The sequence below is a fragment of the Patiria miniata genome, unplaced genomic scaffold, assembly GCF_015706575.1.
Source record: "Patiria miniata isolate m_02_andy unplaced genomic scaffold, ASM1570657v1 HiC_scaffold_7, whole genome shotgun sequence".
In the NCBI taxonomy this organism is placed as follows: Eukaryota; Metazoa; Echinodermata; class Asteroidea; order Valvatida; family Asterinidae; genus Patiria; species Patiria miniata.
This window is the reverse complement of record NW_024037074.1, coordinates 31,569,129-31,584,662: the sequence shown is the minus strand read 5'-3', so window position 1 is coordinate 31,584,662 and position 15,534 is coordinate 31,569,129. Positions and strand designations below refer to the sequence as shown.

The 15,534-nt window shown below is 39.8% G+C and overlaps 1 protein-coding gene across 1 annotated transcript in view; it reads right to left on the bottom strand.

Annotated features, from left to right (window-relative positions):
- LOC119718761 (ADAMTS-like protein 1) overlaps positions 1–2,725 on the bottom strand; it is a 37,449-nt gene extending 34,724 nt beyond the window's left edge. Inside the window, exon 1 of the mRNA XM_038188169.1 lies at positions 1,523–2,725. Coding sequence (XP_038044097.1) covers positions 1,523–1,582 — 60 coding nt within the window. The 5' untranslated portion in view covers positions 1,583–2,725. The remainder of the gene's footprint in view (positions 1–1,522) is intronic.
- Between the last annotated feature and the right edge of the window lie 12,809 nt (positions 2,726–15,534).

Sequence of the window (15,534 nt, the reverse complement as noted above, 5' to 3'; positions counted from 1 at the left end):
TTTGAAGGCCAATATTCTTTTATTCTACTCCATGTACACGCATGATTGGTCTATTTGTAGAGAGCACTATATTAATGAATGGAACTCAACTCAAGTGCATGCATACGAGGATTAGTTTGAAGAATGCCTACTGCTGTGTTTAACTCCAATTAAAGGGATTTTTTGTATCTTTGGTCCTTGCTCCAACATTCAACTACAGCACAGAAGATGAAATCATACAAATCACAATTTATTGATTCTATATGGTTGCCTTTGCAGAATAATACATATTGGGCGCAATCAGTGGACTTGTTTTATCATTCCAACACGCGCAAATGGGGTCCGTGTGATCAGTCGATCCTGTAGGAAATATAAGATTTTACTGTCCTTTAAAAAAAATGTGCAAACCACCCGAAACGGAAACCGAAACAGACCCAAAACAGGTTGATTTTTCCATCATTTCAGTCTGCACCAGGCATGGATCCAAGGGGGGGGGGGGGGAAATAGGGGTAAATAAAATTAAACAGGTCTGACTCAGAATATTTTTTTTCCAGAAAATTCCATTGAAATTAATGATGTAAAGCTGATGTTATTATATTCAAAAATACATTCAAATAAAAGTATACAAAAGTAATCAGTAGAATTAGGCCATAGTATTAATAACAAATAATGATACTAAAATGTCACAGAGCCAATGTGACCCATCAGGCCGGCATTTATCTCCAACTTTCAGCTACATGAAATGGCTGAGAGAATGTACATGTACTTCTAAGGTTACTTTGCAGCTAATGCTGGCACCCATTTACTCCTAGGTGGAGAGAGGCAAGTGGGGTGAAGTGGCTTACCCAAGGACCAAACATTGGACCAGCAGCTGGAATTGAATCCATGACTCTCTGATCATGAGTCACAAACCCTTACCACTAGGCCACACTCCCCACAAAAATGTAAGGACCCTTCATTGGATTCAACACATCAAAAGACAGTGAGGGGGAGGAGGGGTGGAGGATAGGACAGGGTAGATGGGGAAAGCTATAATTGTTGGGAAGGGAATGGGAATCGACAGAAATGTTTGGAATATGATTTGCCATATGGTGAGGAAATATAAAAATCACAATTATCCTAACAATGATATTAAGCCAGACAAGATAATATACATCTGCAAGGAGTAAAAAAAATAATTAAAAAGCAGGGAAGTGAGCTGCTGTCAAAAGTAATCTATTGCCAGGCACTGATAGTGATAAAGTCACTGAATAAATTATCTGGATGAAAGAAGGACTTGCACTATTTTGCATTTTAATCCAGACACTAGTTAGAATTGGGCCAGCATGCATTACTCTTGATTCTTTGAGTTCTGGCACTAAACGTATGTAAGGAGCCTCAGTACAAGCATAGAGAAAGGACATGGTAATACAAGACTGACTTTTATTTTACTCAATTTCAATTTCAATTTCAAGAACATTTATTTCCATCTTTTCACAACATTGATTATAATTAGTTTTAATGTTTATTTTTTTTTAATGAAGAAAAATACTAAAATACTCACCAATAGCAAACCTCCGAACCAGACGACCAGTCTGACTTGAACAAACATCTGCAGACCCATAATGATGACCTAGTCTTCTTTAGTCAGTAAAAAAGTTCAAATTCCAAACGAAATCGTCTAGCCGCTCGATCCTCATTCAGCAACAGAAAGTACGGCTGGAACACATGGGTTTGATCTTTTTCCCAATGAAACACAGATGTTTGTAGGATTAATCAGAGGCTTCAGGGACAGGTTTGTCTTGTTTCAGAAAACAATAATAAATTGCTAGGAACCGAAACAAGTGTATTGCGTGAGAGCTTTCCAAATTCCAATATTTACGGCAGGTTCACATTGGCAGAAAAAAAAATCCTGGGCTGACAAGGGAAATCCTTTGGGCTGCTTCCCAGGACTGATAACCACTGGAGGTATGTTTCCAATTATGACGGTATCATTTAATTGAGTACCATTCCACATTCAGTCATGCATGATCCGATGCTCAGCATTCAATATCCAGTACAGATTTCAACACGCACAGGTAAATTCCTCCGATTTTGGCAGCAGCAGGCCTATACAAAGTATTGCAAGTTGCATAGAGAGCGTTGTCCCATGGAGAAATATCTGTCTTTGCTCAGGCCACTGTCTGCTGGTCGGCAGTGTGACACCCATTCAACCAAGCGTGGAGAGAGTTACACACATCACAGCATACACTCCCTACGCACGTGCTGACAACAGAATGCCACTTCTCATACTAATGATGGGGAAGTCAAGAGCTGGTTGGCCAAGCAGCAAACCCTCTGCCAGCCACTCAGAACACAGAGCCCAAATGTCAACTCGGTGCACTGCAACCACCACTGACGTGCCTGCATACAGCTGCCTAGCCTCGGACCAGTCGGGACCACAGTGTACACCTGTATCTACCACTACTCCCACACACCCCTGGTCACCTTGGTATCCATAACCAACCTTAATCAAACCTGCATGTGATTGTCATCTGACAGCTTTATAATAGAATCTCAGGTTGGGTTCGCACGTGGGTCGAGGTTTTCGCAAGTAGACCCACCCAGTGTACGAGGTCAGCAACTTGAACTTATCCCTCCCTCCCCTAGCCTGATTTCTGGGCATATGTAACATGTGCGTCTCCCCAGGGCAGGGCTGTTAAAATTAATACAGCCTTTGGCTTGTTAGTTTGCAGATTAGTGTCATATATTAGTCATGCGAGCCCCTAGAATCCAGAAAGTCAGTGCACGGTCTCAGCATATTTATGTACAATGTACAGTGTGCTTGAACATGCAGTTAAATGTCTCACAAGGTTCCAAGGGACATATCACACAGGTCTGTCATATCCAGGCACCATGTCCAACAAAAACATGATCAGGGGAAGACCAAGGGTGTTGCACTTGTAATTATTAACCTAATTAATTGTTTAACCATAAACCTACGAGTATTTTGAAAGCCAGTTTTATTTCTTCCGATTCTTGCTGTTCTAATAAGAGCAGGCATGCAACTTTTCCTCGGATCAGCTGATTTCCTCTTTTTTTACTTCCCACATTGGAAATAGAAAAACACTGTACAAAGTCTGGGAAAATTTGAATTTCCTCTTTTTGTGTGTGACTTCCCAGTTGCATGCCTGTAAGAGGGTAAGCCTGTGCCCTCTTTGCACCAACATGTATCTAACTGACTCACTGATTGATTGACTGAGTGCGACTGTCACTTAATTATTACTTAATTAGAATGGTTACCTATGACCTATAGACTTATAGGACCAGTTGTGCTTGAAATGGTGAATTAAACAACTGTACATGAGCCAAAGAGTGAATATATCACACTGCCGTTTTTGGGAGGGGCTTAACCCTAACTCCCTAGGGGGTGTGCAAAATCGTATTAAAATTGGAGGATTCAGGACTGTTCGGGTTTAGCTACTCCCTCCATCTTCACTGTTTGTTCACAGGGCAAGGAATGTTGATCTTCAACAGTACACCCACGCTAAAAATGCAAGACCCACCCATAATATACATGTACATACGACCAGCCCAGAATGACCTTTATAGTTATACTAATTATCTCTTCGTTCTCTGAAGCCTCATTTCAGATACAATTTCCCCAAAGTGTCAGGATTCATTCTGTACACTTAAATACATAATATAACTTTAAGGGTATAGTCCATTGTAATTTGCGTCCATCTTTCGCAGTGGAGTCAGTGTCTTTGTTATTGTTCTGGAGTCAAATTTGTCAGTGTCTTTGTTATTGTTCTGGAGTCAAATTTGGACGGTAAAATAGCAATGTAAAAACATTATCTGTTTGTACTTCCACCAAAACCGCACATACACAAAGAATTTTCTTTTGCTATACATTATTCTTAGAGACAACGCAACAGGATTTATTGTATCATTGCAACTGACAAATGTACATGTGACGTGGTTTGTCAAAATCAGGTACTTTTTTGGGCAAGAAATCGATTTTGAGTTATTGAATTACTAAAATATAGATCTTGCCCTTTCTAACGCCTCTTTGTTTTTTTGACATTTTTAATCAGAATGTGCGAAATGTCACGCTATAACTAAGTTTGCGTCATTACAGAACTCTGTTCTTAAACAAAGCATGCATGCCTCTCTAAAAGTGTTTAAAGAAAAACAAATTGTCAATGAAATTTCAGTTTGAGTCATTTACAAAACATTTTGTGACATCTCCAAAAAAAAATAAAAAAAATCGCTAAGTCGCTGAAAATTACCGCCCTGTCATGTTGCAGCTGTTTCTCCATTCGTAGCTTTTTTGTTTCTGCTAGGTTTTTACATCTAGGCACGTATAATAACAGACCAAAATTCGATGGGGACATAAACAGATAAGCAGACATCATGTGAATTTTTTAAAACCTTGTAGCACTCAATAGTATAAAATATAATCAATGGCAAGAGTCTGTATCAAAAGTTACATACGTGACAGCAGTGCATGTAAATTTTGTCTTTTCTCTGCATGCCAGCTAATATTCCTATAACAAAAAGAGCATTAAAAGGACAGGTTTACTGACAACTCACAATGTTTTCTCTTCACGAAAGCAAATGAATGGGGTTGGGGCTAAAAGTCTTTGGAATGCCTGAATACAATAGTAATTTATGCACCCTTTTCATAGAGGAAATAGGAGTACAAAACAGCCCACAGCGATTTTTAAAATTTATGAAGACTAGAAGAGGGCCATGTTGCCAAGGACTTGGAGGACGTGTTGCATCAAGAAGGAAAAGGAAAAGGAGTCTGGTTACTTAAGCACAGGAGGATAGCCAAATCGACCTTCAGGCGCCCTTATGTCACTTCATGTCATGCATGGTGATTGCACACCCTTAGGTAGCTGCATCAATCTCAGAGGACCACAGGGCTTGGTTCTTTTTCACCCAAATGGCTAAGGACACAGTCAATTCACTGGCCGAAATACGTATAGGATCTCATTCTTCGAGAAAGGGAGACACTTCTTTATTTTCTTCTTCAACAGCTTTTCCTGGAAAACATGATGGGAATAAGACCTCATTTGGTGACAACTGACCTTATTCACAAAGTCTTCATGCAACCACATCACAGAGTAACAATTAGGCCTGGAGATCTTTCAACATATACACACAAAAAACGTTGAGAGGAACAGAGATATTTCCAATGAAAATAAAAGATGGACTCATGTAGCTTCATTTGTACTTCAGTTTTTCTTCTTGCTCGCAGCCTTTAATATGTTTTTATGTTACAATTACTAACTTTTACACCTATTAATGGCCCCCTAATCTGGGTTTTTGTTTTGATAAAATCTTTCAAAGCAGTCCTCAATCCTCCAATTTGAATATGATTTTGTATTAACATTGGGGATTCAGGACTGTTATATAGGGCGATGTGATTTCCTTAGTTGACTAAGATTTTCCATTCATAAGTGTTGGCTATTTGGACCTTAACATTCTTATTTGCTCATTTGATGAGGGAAAAAAGGTATGTATGGGTTCTGTTTTTGTTTTTAACCAGTGACGCTAATAATAAATAAGTAAAGTGAACTTGTACAGATCTGCCTTGGAGCGAGCAGAGTTGTTACCGGATAAGGTAGCAATGGGCAGTTGACTAATTTGCAATAATGGGTTCAATGAGTCCAATTCACAAGTAATTTGCTTCCTGTGTGGCTCTGCATTCTTCAGGTTGGAAATGGGCACTAGAAGGGCTCAGAACAGTGGACACCAAATGGGGCAATAAATCACATGCAGATGAATCTGGTCAAGGAACCGCTGGTCAAGAGACCACTGGTCAGTATTTATGGATGCTTTGGGCAGTTCACCTCAACCACTTGACCTTACCAATAACATGGGTCATTGCCAATGCTTCTGGTTATTTTCAAAAAGAAAGATGCAACCTTCTTTTTACCAGACCAAAAACCTACCGGCAAACTGTGTTTAATTCATCCACAACAAAATGTTCACGGGCAATCCACTTTTGCTTCCGGCTGTTCAATGTTTTTATTTCTCCGCTTTCAAAGCCCTTTTGTGATTGCGTGGATTTCTACTAAGCTTTAGACTTCACCAGAACCACAGGTGGAATTTACATAGCTTACATGTACAGAAAGTGCAAAATTAATCACCGAGATCTTGAACAACCGATTTCCATTGGGAAAAATAGCCAAAACTTGCAGGTGTGTATTTAGATATGAGCCAGACCACAGTGCAATAACAGTCCCGCTTCTCTCTGTTATTCATGTATTTTTTGACCATGTTGATTTCAAAAATCTGTACAACTTACAAGTGCAACAGAAAAAGATCGACGAAACTTTTATCACACACTACAGGCCTGTTAAAATGTTTATCGTATCCTATCAGAGGTTATAATTTGAGCCCCCACAATTGATTAGATTTCAGCCTGACACAACATCCAGGTTTAGCTGGGACAGTGCCAAATTTTGGGCATGCTTTGCCCGATATCTGAAGATGTGCTTAACCCTTTCAGTAACGTACTAATGTACTTGACTCGCAGATGACCTCTGGATCCGACATACTTTGAACACACATGCCAACAGCCTGGGATATGATATCCTGAGTGGTGTATCTGAAGTTACTTTAACGCCATCATAAGCAAGAAGTTAAGAGTGACAAACCAAGAGTAACAAAAACAGTGACACAAGTTGCTATTCATGCATTTTTTTTTATCTGAAATATTTCAGTTGGAAAAACAGTAAATAAAGATGGTTTTTATGCATTCACATCTTTTTATTTTCATTTGCTTTTTTTCTGCTGGAAAAGCTCCTACTTTGCAGAATGTAATGACGACAATGTTCAGTGAATACACTTGTATTCTTCCAAGTGGTGTGTCCGAATTTGTATGTATCATAAAGCAAAATTCCAGTAACAAAACATTAACAACAGTTGATTTTTATTTTCATTGAAATGTTTCAGCTGGAAAAGCTCCCACTTTAAAGTAATCAAGAAATTTGTTCAACGATGACATCTTTTTATGTCCCAAGTAGTATGTCCGACGTTGTATGCATCACAACCCAGAATTTGTACATCTATGCACTGCCTATTTTCAATGAAATATTTCAGCTAAAAAACTCCTGCTTTGGACAAAACGTGGGAGAAAGTAATCACAACGTTTGTTCAATGATGACACTTGTGTTTACGGTGCACACAAATACAGATATCCTATCCTACACTAATTCTCTGTGCAATAATTCATCTAAATTAATCCTTATCAATGTTGGGTTTTTTTTGGGGGGGGGGGCAGGTAAACTATTCTATGTTTTGTGATTTTTTTCTTTCAAATGGAAGGGCTTTCATTTGCGAACTTCTCAATTTTGACATCAGCTTTAATCAGCTAAAATTTATTTGCCAGCTTGCGAGCACTTTCTACAAAATGCCAAGGCCAGGTCTGATAAATCCCTGAATCAATGCAATTAATTTATCCACTTACATATAATTTCATAGTGCATCCACGCATTTACGATCGCATGCACATCACAATATGGCCGATCAGAAGTACATGCGGAGTCAACGGGAATGAACAATTAACCACACAAAAAAAGGAATGTTCTGAGAACAAGAAGTGAAATTGTTCTCAACATTTCAGATAGTGTACTCTCCGTCCTCAGGAGAATGCTTTTATCACAGCTCACTTGAATAGCTTGTGACTTAACCTTAAGGGGCCGGGTTATTTTGACCATCTCTCAGCCGGGGGGGGGGGGGGGGGGCGAGATCTCGGCCATCGAGTGACGATTTTGAAACTCAGCACATGCATAGAGCAACTCTTCCTAAACATACCCAAGAAATTTTATGACTATAGGTCGAAGGGTTTTGGAATTATGGCCAATTAATTATTCATATGTATGAATGGCAATTCTGCTCTGTGTACACGACGTATATGCGAACATTCAGTTTTCACGGCGCGTAGCGCCGGAAAATATTTCGCTACGCGGCAACCCGTGGTCCGATTTTTATGTTTTTGGTATCAAAAGATGCGCATAGCTCGAGGCTAAAAAGCCATAACAGCTTTTTAGAGGCTATCGCGGAAAATGTTGAGGGGGGGGGGGGGGGCGGATTCCGCCCGGCCCCTTTAGGGTTAACTGGTGACTTGACTTGAGACTGAAGGAATTGAACTTGTGAGGAATAGTGATGGACACGACTAGAACAGGCGCGGGTTCTACGGGGGGGGGGGGGGGGGGGGGGGGGCTAGGGGGGCTGTAGCCCCCCCCAATTTTGTCTAGCCCCCCCCCCTCCAAGAAAATAAATTCCGTAAAAAAAAATTGCATTAGCAAAAAGAAGGATTGTGATGTACATGCGAACGGTCTCCCCCTAAAGAAGAAATAGCCGTGACAAGGATGCATTAGTTAATATAGTGTGAATGATTTTAGGATTTCATTGGCGCTCCCCATTGAAAAATATGGCATGAGCCCCCCCCCCCCCTCCCCCACCTATTGATTTTCGGAGGCCTAAGTGTCTGGAAAAAATAACCGGTCAACATTTCAGCACGCCTCCCTGAAAAAATTCTGAATCCACCGTGCTAGCCCCCCCCCCCCCCAAATATTGGTTCTACATGTAGAACCGCGCCTGGACTAGAACACTCACGTCTCGTGATATAAATAGCCAATCAAGGGTGCTGAAACAATTGTTTCAATAGCATGGATATCGCATTTGCATTGGAAACGTCAGTTCACAATTTACTACATTTAGCCCCCCTCTGAACTATAACATACCAGGGTTTGTCACATGGTTGAAACTAAAAGCAGAGTTTAGACAAGACCTCACACGTCATCAAAATTGGGAAGCTATTTACATGAACTGTGACAAAGCCGTACAAAGGGCCCATATTATACTGTTCCTCTCACCTTTACCTGAAGACTTCTGTTTGTCTTAGGTGCAATGTAAATGTGCAATGTGAAGCATTACATTTCTAGTTAGAAATAATGAGATGCACTGTTGTATATCAGAACCCTGATACCATTTTACTCAATTACCTGTCATGTATACACCAAAATGAATCCAGTATCCCCACATTGTAATTTCTTTGTCTGCTTTTTGTCTACTGCAAATTTATTTTTTATAGAACTAAAAACTTCGAGACAAGACCACGCATGGCCCTTCACCTTGAGTGACCTTGGCTGATCTTGGTCAGACCTCCCCTCATGACATAAACAGCTTGTCTGTCTCAATAGAAGCTGAGCATCAATTCGATAGGCCATCAAACGTTTTATGCCAACCCCAAATGGTCCTACAAAAAAACATCCGGTTTGCAAAACAGCCCCTATAAGATTGACACTGGACTGTCTTTGTTCATACACACATGTACACACACACATGTTTATTTTACATACCAAGTGTGGACATTCCCTTGGTTTCGTGTAGTTAAGAAAAACAGTGGAAAAAACTAATTTTTTCTCAATCTGTGAAAAATCTTTCAACCCAATTTTTATTCTATGGTCCCCCTTTGGTGTTTCTCTTCGTTTTGCCACAGATAATCCTAACCCAAAAATGCCTCTAGAACTGTTTTCCAGAAATGGGGAAACATGTGTGAACTTGCCCAAGTCCACATAACGTCGCATCTATACCTGGTTTATGTGGAACTCTTTTGTTCGGAAGTCCACACAGTGAATGTAATGCGTACCCACACAATTCATTAAATACGTCAATTTATTTCATTGTAGACAATTAACAGTTGATCAGTAAAACAGGTGTTACAGAGTCAAAATCCTGTAAAAAGATAATATTAATTGAGGCCTACACTTGAGCCAAAACCAGCTTCACCATACACAAAAACTGTTACACAACCCGATGTCTACATTCATATTCTGGCAAACTATAAATTTATACAAATGTGAACAGCTCAGAAATTAAACCCAAATGTTGTTTGAAAAAGAATATCAATTGGTAAACCCTTTTCTTCTTGTTTGAGGGGGAAGTGTATTTTTACATAATTCTTTATTAAAAAACCCAACTAAACTGTAAAAAATTACTTAACAGCAGGCATATGCAATACAGCATCTTTAAATGCCTTTTATCCTGGGAAGAAACATCTGCTTCTCCAACATATTTCCCCAACATATTTACTAAAATTACTCGAAATACACTATAAACAATAAAAATCACATATAGATGTTGTAGTATTGCCTTAATTAAGGCTTCAATTACAAATATAAACAATCTATAGTCACATAAAGATGTTATGAAATTGCGTAAATTTCAGGCAAAATGCGGTTGCGTCACGCTGAAGTCCGGTTCCCAGCGAACCTCAGCACCTAGACCAGCCAGCCTGTCCCATTATGCAAGGGTTTGTTTGAAAAGATCGAAGCTTTTTAAACAAGTGTACATTTTTTTTCTTCAAATTTACTATGTTTTTCTGTCAAATAACCATTTTTGCAGAATTCTGCCAGAAATCTGCCCAAAAAAATCCATTCTGTCAAATTTTCTGTCAAACTCGTTTTTTTTTTACAAAAAGTCTGTCAAAGTTAGCCGAAAATCGGCTAAAACAGTCACCATGATGACATTTGGCTTATACTAATAATAAGCATACACATCCCGTAACTTCAGGGATAAGAACAAAATTTATCTTCTATAGCGCTGTTTATACAGAGAATGGTGAGCGCGAAATTCTGCGTATAAAGTAGAGCAAAGAAATTGAGCCCTGTTCATCTTTGAAGGAGAACAATTTGGTAAATGCCGATCATGTTACAGCCATCAATCACTGGTGTTGAACACAATAGATTCCCTCCTACAAAAAGTGGTGTATACTTGACAAAGTAATCAGGCAACAATGCATGTTTGTATAGCACCTTAATGCTAATATAATTCCTCTATTTGAACTGTATCAAACATTGACATGCAAAGTTGCACACCCATTCCTCCATGCTCTCTAACAATAATTTTGAATCGGGTAAGTAGTGTTGAATTTGTCACGGTTGCTCAAGAAAAGAGATCACAGTGGGACTAATTTTCTGAGGCCAAAAAAGAGAGGTGTGTTTAGGGTTACCTGAGCAACCTGTTTTGTTAGGCCAAATAAGGGCATTATCATAAACACACATTTTCTTTTCAGCCTAAGCTTAAGATGTAAACAATATTATTAGCAAGAAATTTCGTAAAACTATCGTCTTTGAGTAATATTTTAAAAGTTATATTCATATTAATATATATGCGTTCATATGATTTGTATTATTTGTTTGAAAATGGCAACATGGCTGTATCCCTCATTATTTTGGATGAACATATGGAATGTAGTCCTAAGCACTTACATGTGTACGTGTACTAAAATTGTGATTTTGCATTTACAGTTTCAAGTTTAGTAAGTAAAAAGAGTTAAACTCTGTAACGAGCCCATGTAGGTCATCAGGCCGGCGTTTATCTCCAATTTCAGTAGCATGAAAAGACTGAGAATGTTTTTACTACCCCTGGATGGGATGCTAGTCCATCGCAGGTTACTTCCCAGCATTGCCGGTACCCATTAAACTCCTGGGTGGAGAAGGGCAAGGTGGGGCTGAAGTGGCTTGCCCAAGCCAAGTATTCGGGGTTTTTTTTCAGGTCGGTTTGGTTTCGGGTCGGTTGGACATGGTTATTGCAACCATGTTGCAACCGACCCAATGCACAACATTATTCCAGAGCCTTGATGAGAAAGATTGTTTTGAGAAAGATTGAGGTGATAATACCGGAGTCTTATATAGGCTAATAGGGAGAGGAAAGTGGGGGTGAAGTGGCTTTCCCAAGGACACAACATGACCAGCAGCTGTACGTATTTGAACCCCTGACCCTCTGAACCGGTTACACCTCTATGTTCCGACACCCCTATGTTCCGACTGCACATATTCCTATTTCTAACCCTAACCCTAACCGGAAGTAACACAATCTAGGTTGTCGGAACATAGGGGTGTCGGAACATAGAGCAGTCACCGAACCACTAGGCCAATTGGAAGAATAGTAACATTGCCCACCGTAATGAAACTGGAAGAAATTATACTGCACATAATAGCCGTATATATACGCATAATATGTATTTGTGTGTACATCCATCTATCTTCCAGTCAGATGGTGTCCAGCCGTGACCCCCCCCCCCCCAGCTTTTCTAAATTCCGAGCTACTGGTGCCCGGTCCGCCCCGCCCTCCCCCTCCTCTCCCAATTTTGACAAGAAATCGCCACTGCTGACCTCTATTGCAGCCTGACCTTTCATCAAATTCAATCAGTTGCTGTCACCTTCGGTCATTTCGTCTGGCACTTTAAACCAAGTAATTTGTCAACTAACATGACCTCATAAATCCACAGGTTCATGATTTATCCCTTCCCTGTAGATCTTCTCCCCCCCCCCCAAAAAAAAATACAGGGACTTATTTTGCCACTTTACTGAAAGATACAGGCTCCACCTGTATTTTTCCCCATCCCGTGAGAGCATTGCAATTCTCTGTGGACAGCAGGTATTCCGAGAAAGAAACAAGATGCCCAGTATTGACCCCAAAGTGAAAAAAAAAATTCTTTCAATATTTTTGCCAGCTCATAGCCTAAAAAGATGTTCAAATACATGTATAATAGAACCGTCAGGGTGTAACTTGATGAGTTGGAAGGAAGCCGAAAGAAATGTACTGATAATCTGCGTATGTACGATGTTGAACCGAGTGATATCACAATAAAACGTGGATTGCTACTTCAATTGAAAAGCTATAGACTAATTTCCGGGGATTCCTGTCACATTATGTTTAATACCCTGCATGAAGTGAGTGGCTAGCATGGGCGTCGCGAGGGGGGGGGCAAGGGGGGGCACTTGCCCCCCCCCCTGGAAAAGCAAAAAAAAAAAAAAAAGGAAGGAAAAAAAGAAAAAAAAAGAAAAGAAAAAGAGGCGCGAAGACCAAGTGGTGTAAATTTAATGAGTTGGGGGGGGCAAAATGTCCCTGCCCCCTTCTAAAACTGATAAATCGAGAATGTGTTGAGAAATACAAGCATTTTTTGGCAAATTTTTTGTTTGCCCCCCTCTAGAAAAAATCCTGGCGACGCCCATGGTGGCTAGCCTGGGTGACACTGTTCCATTTTGTGGTGAAGTGACCTAATTATGTTGGGTTAAGGTCCTTTCACACCATTCAAAACCTGCACGTTGTATCTAGGTCAAACCACGAGATTTTAGGAAGCCCTTCCACACACACTACAAAGAATAAAAGAAGGTTTCTGCATGGGTGTGGCGCTCTACACAGGTAGGGTTGAGGAAGAGGCTCTACCCGGGTAGTAAATCCAAAATTTACGGCAAGAACCTGCGTACACATTAGTAGGCGTGTGAACAGTGTGCCTAAGTCATTGCTGTTGATTGGACCCGGCACCCCTCTCACGGTAGACCCGGTAGGCGAGACAATAGTGAGAAAAGATCTAGTCCCTGTCACTTAGCAAACTTTAAAGCATTGTGAAGAGGATCCATAACATGCCCTGGCCTTACGCTTTCTTCTGACTCCACCAAGCTTTGTGTTTCAAGGTCCTCATCTTCTTCTATCCAATAGACACAATGCCCCCTTTCAATAAATGTTGTCCAGAAATCAAAGGAAATCGAATGGATTTCCCCCGATGGAAAACAAATAATCTGGGCCGGTGAATAAAAATCCCTGTTCAGGGTTTGTTTAGGTTTGAGCAATCCTTCAGAGACTTTAGGACTTTCAATGATGTAAACAATGGCCAAGGCCACTGGAAAGTGGGACCCAAAATTGACCCATTTATTACCCTCTTAAAGTTTTTGACCGATATATTAGCACAGCCCTCTTACTATATGACATACTATAGGCCGACTAAGCCCAAGAAAACTTTATCGCCTCCATTGGAATAACATGACCTTATAAAATCCAGGAGGAGATAGTGTTATATCAAAGGGGGAATGGGGAGTGGGCACTGTGCCCCTTCCCCTCTAACACTCAGAATTTAAGAATTTCAAAAGCAAAAATGAAATTTTCATTTTTAAAAATACATTTAATGCCATCTCTCCAGAAAATGAGGCCCCTAATTCCCCCTGCAGATTGGACCTCAGTTACACCACTGGGAGGAAAGCACCGATAATGGATTTGTTTTTTTCTCAAAGAACTTGAGGCAATACTGAAAATTAATGTTCTGCTTTTTAATTCCCTCCAGAAGGCACCAAAACCAGTTTGACACGATTAAGGTTTTGGTGTGCTACACAAGTCAAGGTACCCGATGATGTCAGTCTACCGCCTTGAGCTTCAATACCTGCTATTCACGGTCATCAATTATTGAGTTGATTAATTTATAAAGAAACAAAGGCTGCCGCTATGTAAGTAATCATCAACATCAATCCTTGTGTTCCAAAGACATGTGGCTCCAATCAGGCTCCATTTCCTTACAGCTGCCGGCAACACTCTTTCATTTCTTTATAGCCCTTCTCTTTCTTCGATGAATATTAATAGTTTGTTGGCCTCTGAGAAAGGTGGCAAGAATAGGTGTCCTTGAGCCTAAATTCTTGGTTTGCCCCCTTCGGTTTTAATTCAAGGAAAGTTCAAGGGGGGAAAACAGATGCTAGTGTAGTACATGTACAGCGTTGTTTCTTAATCAATAAATTAAATCAATTATAGGCCTACTCCAAGTCTGACTGGGGGCAAATACTTTTCTGTTTGACTTGAACTAGAACTTGACCTGTATGTATGTTACTTAAGACTTGGATCTGATTTCTGGAACGCGGATTTATGCTCCAGACTAACAGTCAAAAGGACGTGTCTATATTGGCTTAACCTGTGTCAAAGTAAATGTGATACCCCCTGGAGCTTGCATGTTCTAAAAAAAATACAAGTGGGAAAAGACGCATTAATAACCACTAATGCCCGAAAGTTCACTCACTAATTTGATAAAAAGGTACTGCACAGCTTCACCCAAATTACATTCTCAAATTACCTTGATTTAACACCTTGGCCAGCTGCAGGGGCCAGCTTAGCTCATCAACATCAATTTGACAACATGAAAAAAAAATCAAATTATTTTAAAAATCATACTGAAACTAACACCAGATGTTAATAAATATTTTTTTTTTACAAGGAATGTCACCCCATGGAGACAATTGGTTTCCATTTCAGATCATCCATAAATATTGACATTTACATTTCTAAACTTGGCACATTTTGAGATTACTACATCGAAGTTCTGTGTACAGCTATGTGAGTCCGGTGAAATGTACTTATCCTTTGTTTTATTTCAGTTTGATCATCCCGATAAAACCAAAAAACGAGTGAACAATATTTGGAAGTGTTTAACAGATTTAACAACACTTCGACAATAAGTGGTGATTTGATAATATTCCAATATTCCAATAAAACTGTAGTATTCCAATAGCACCGTCTTATATCTTAACCTGAAAGTCCCCAAATTTCTAGCGTGGGCGACACCAATTAGATGTTAATCACCGTTTTATTTATTTTACCTCTCTTCATTTACTGCTTTTTCTTTGAAATTCCGCAAAGAGGACGTGAACATTTATTTAATCCCAAAATAATATTACCTTGCCAATAAATGGCACACAGAGCAGAACTGCAGTCGCTAAGTTGATCTTGAGGAATCGGATTCGCACTGTAAAT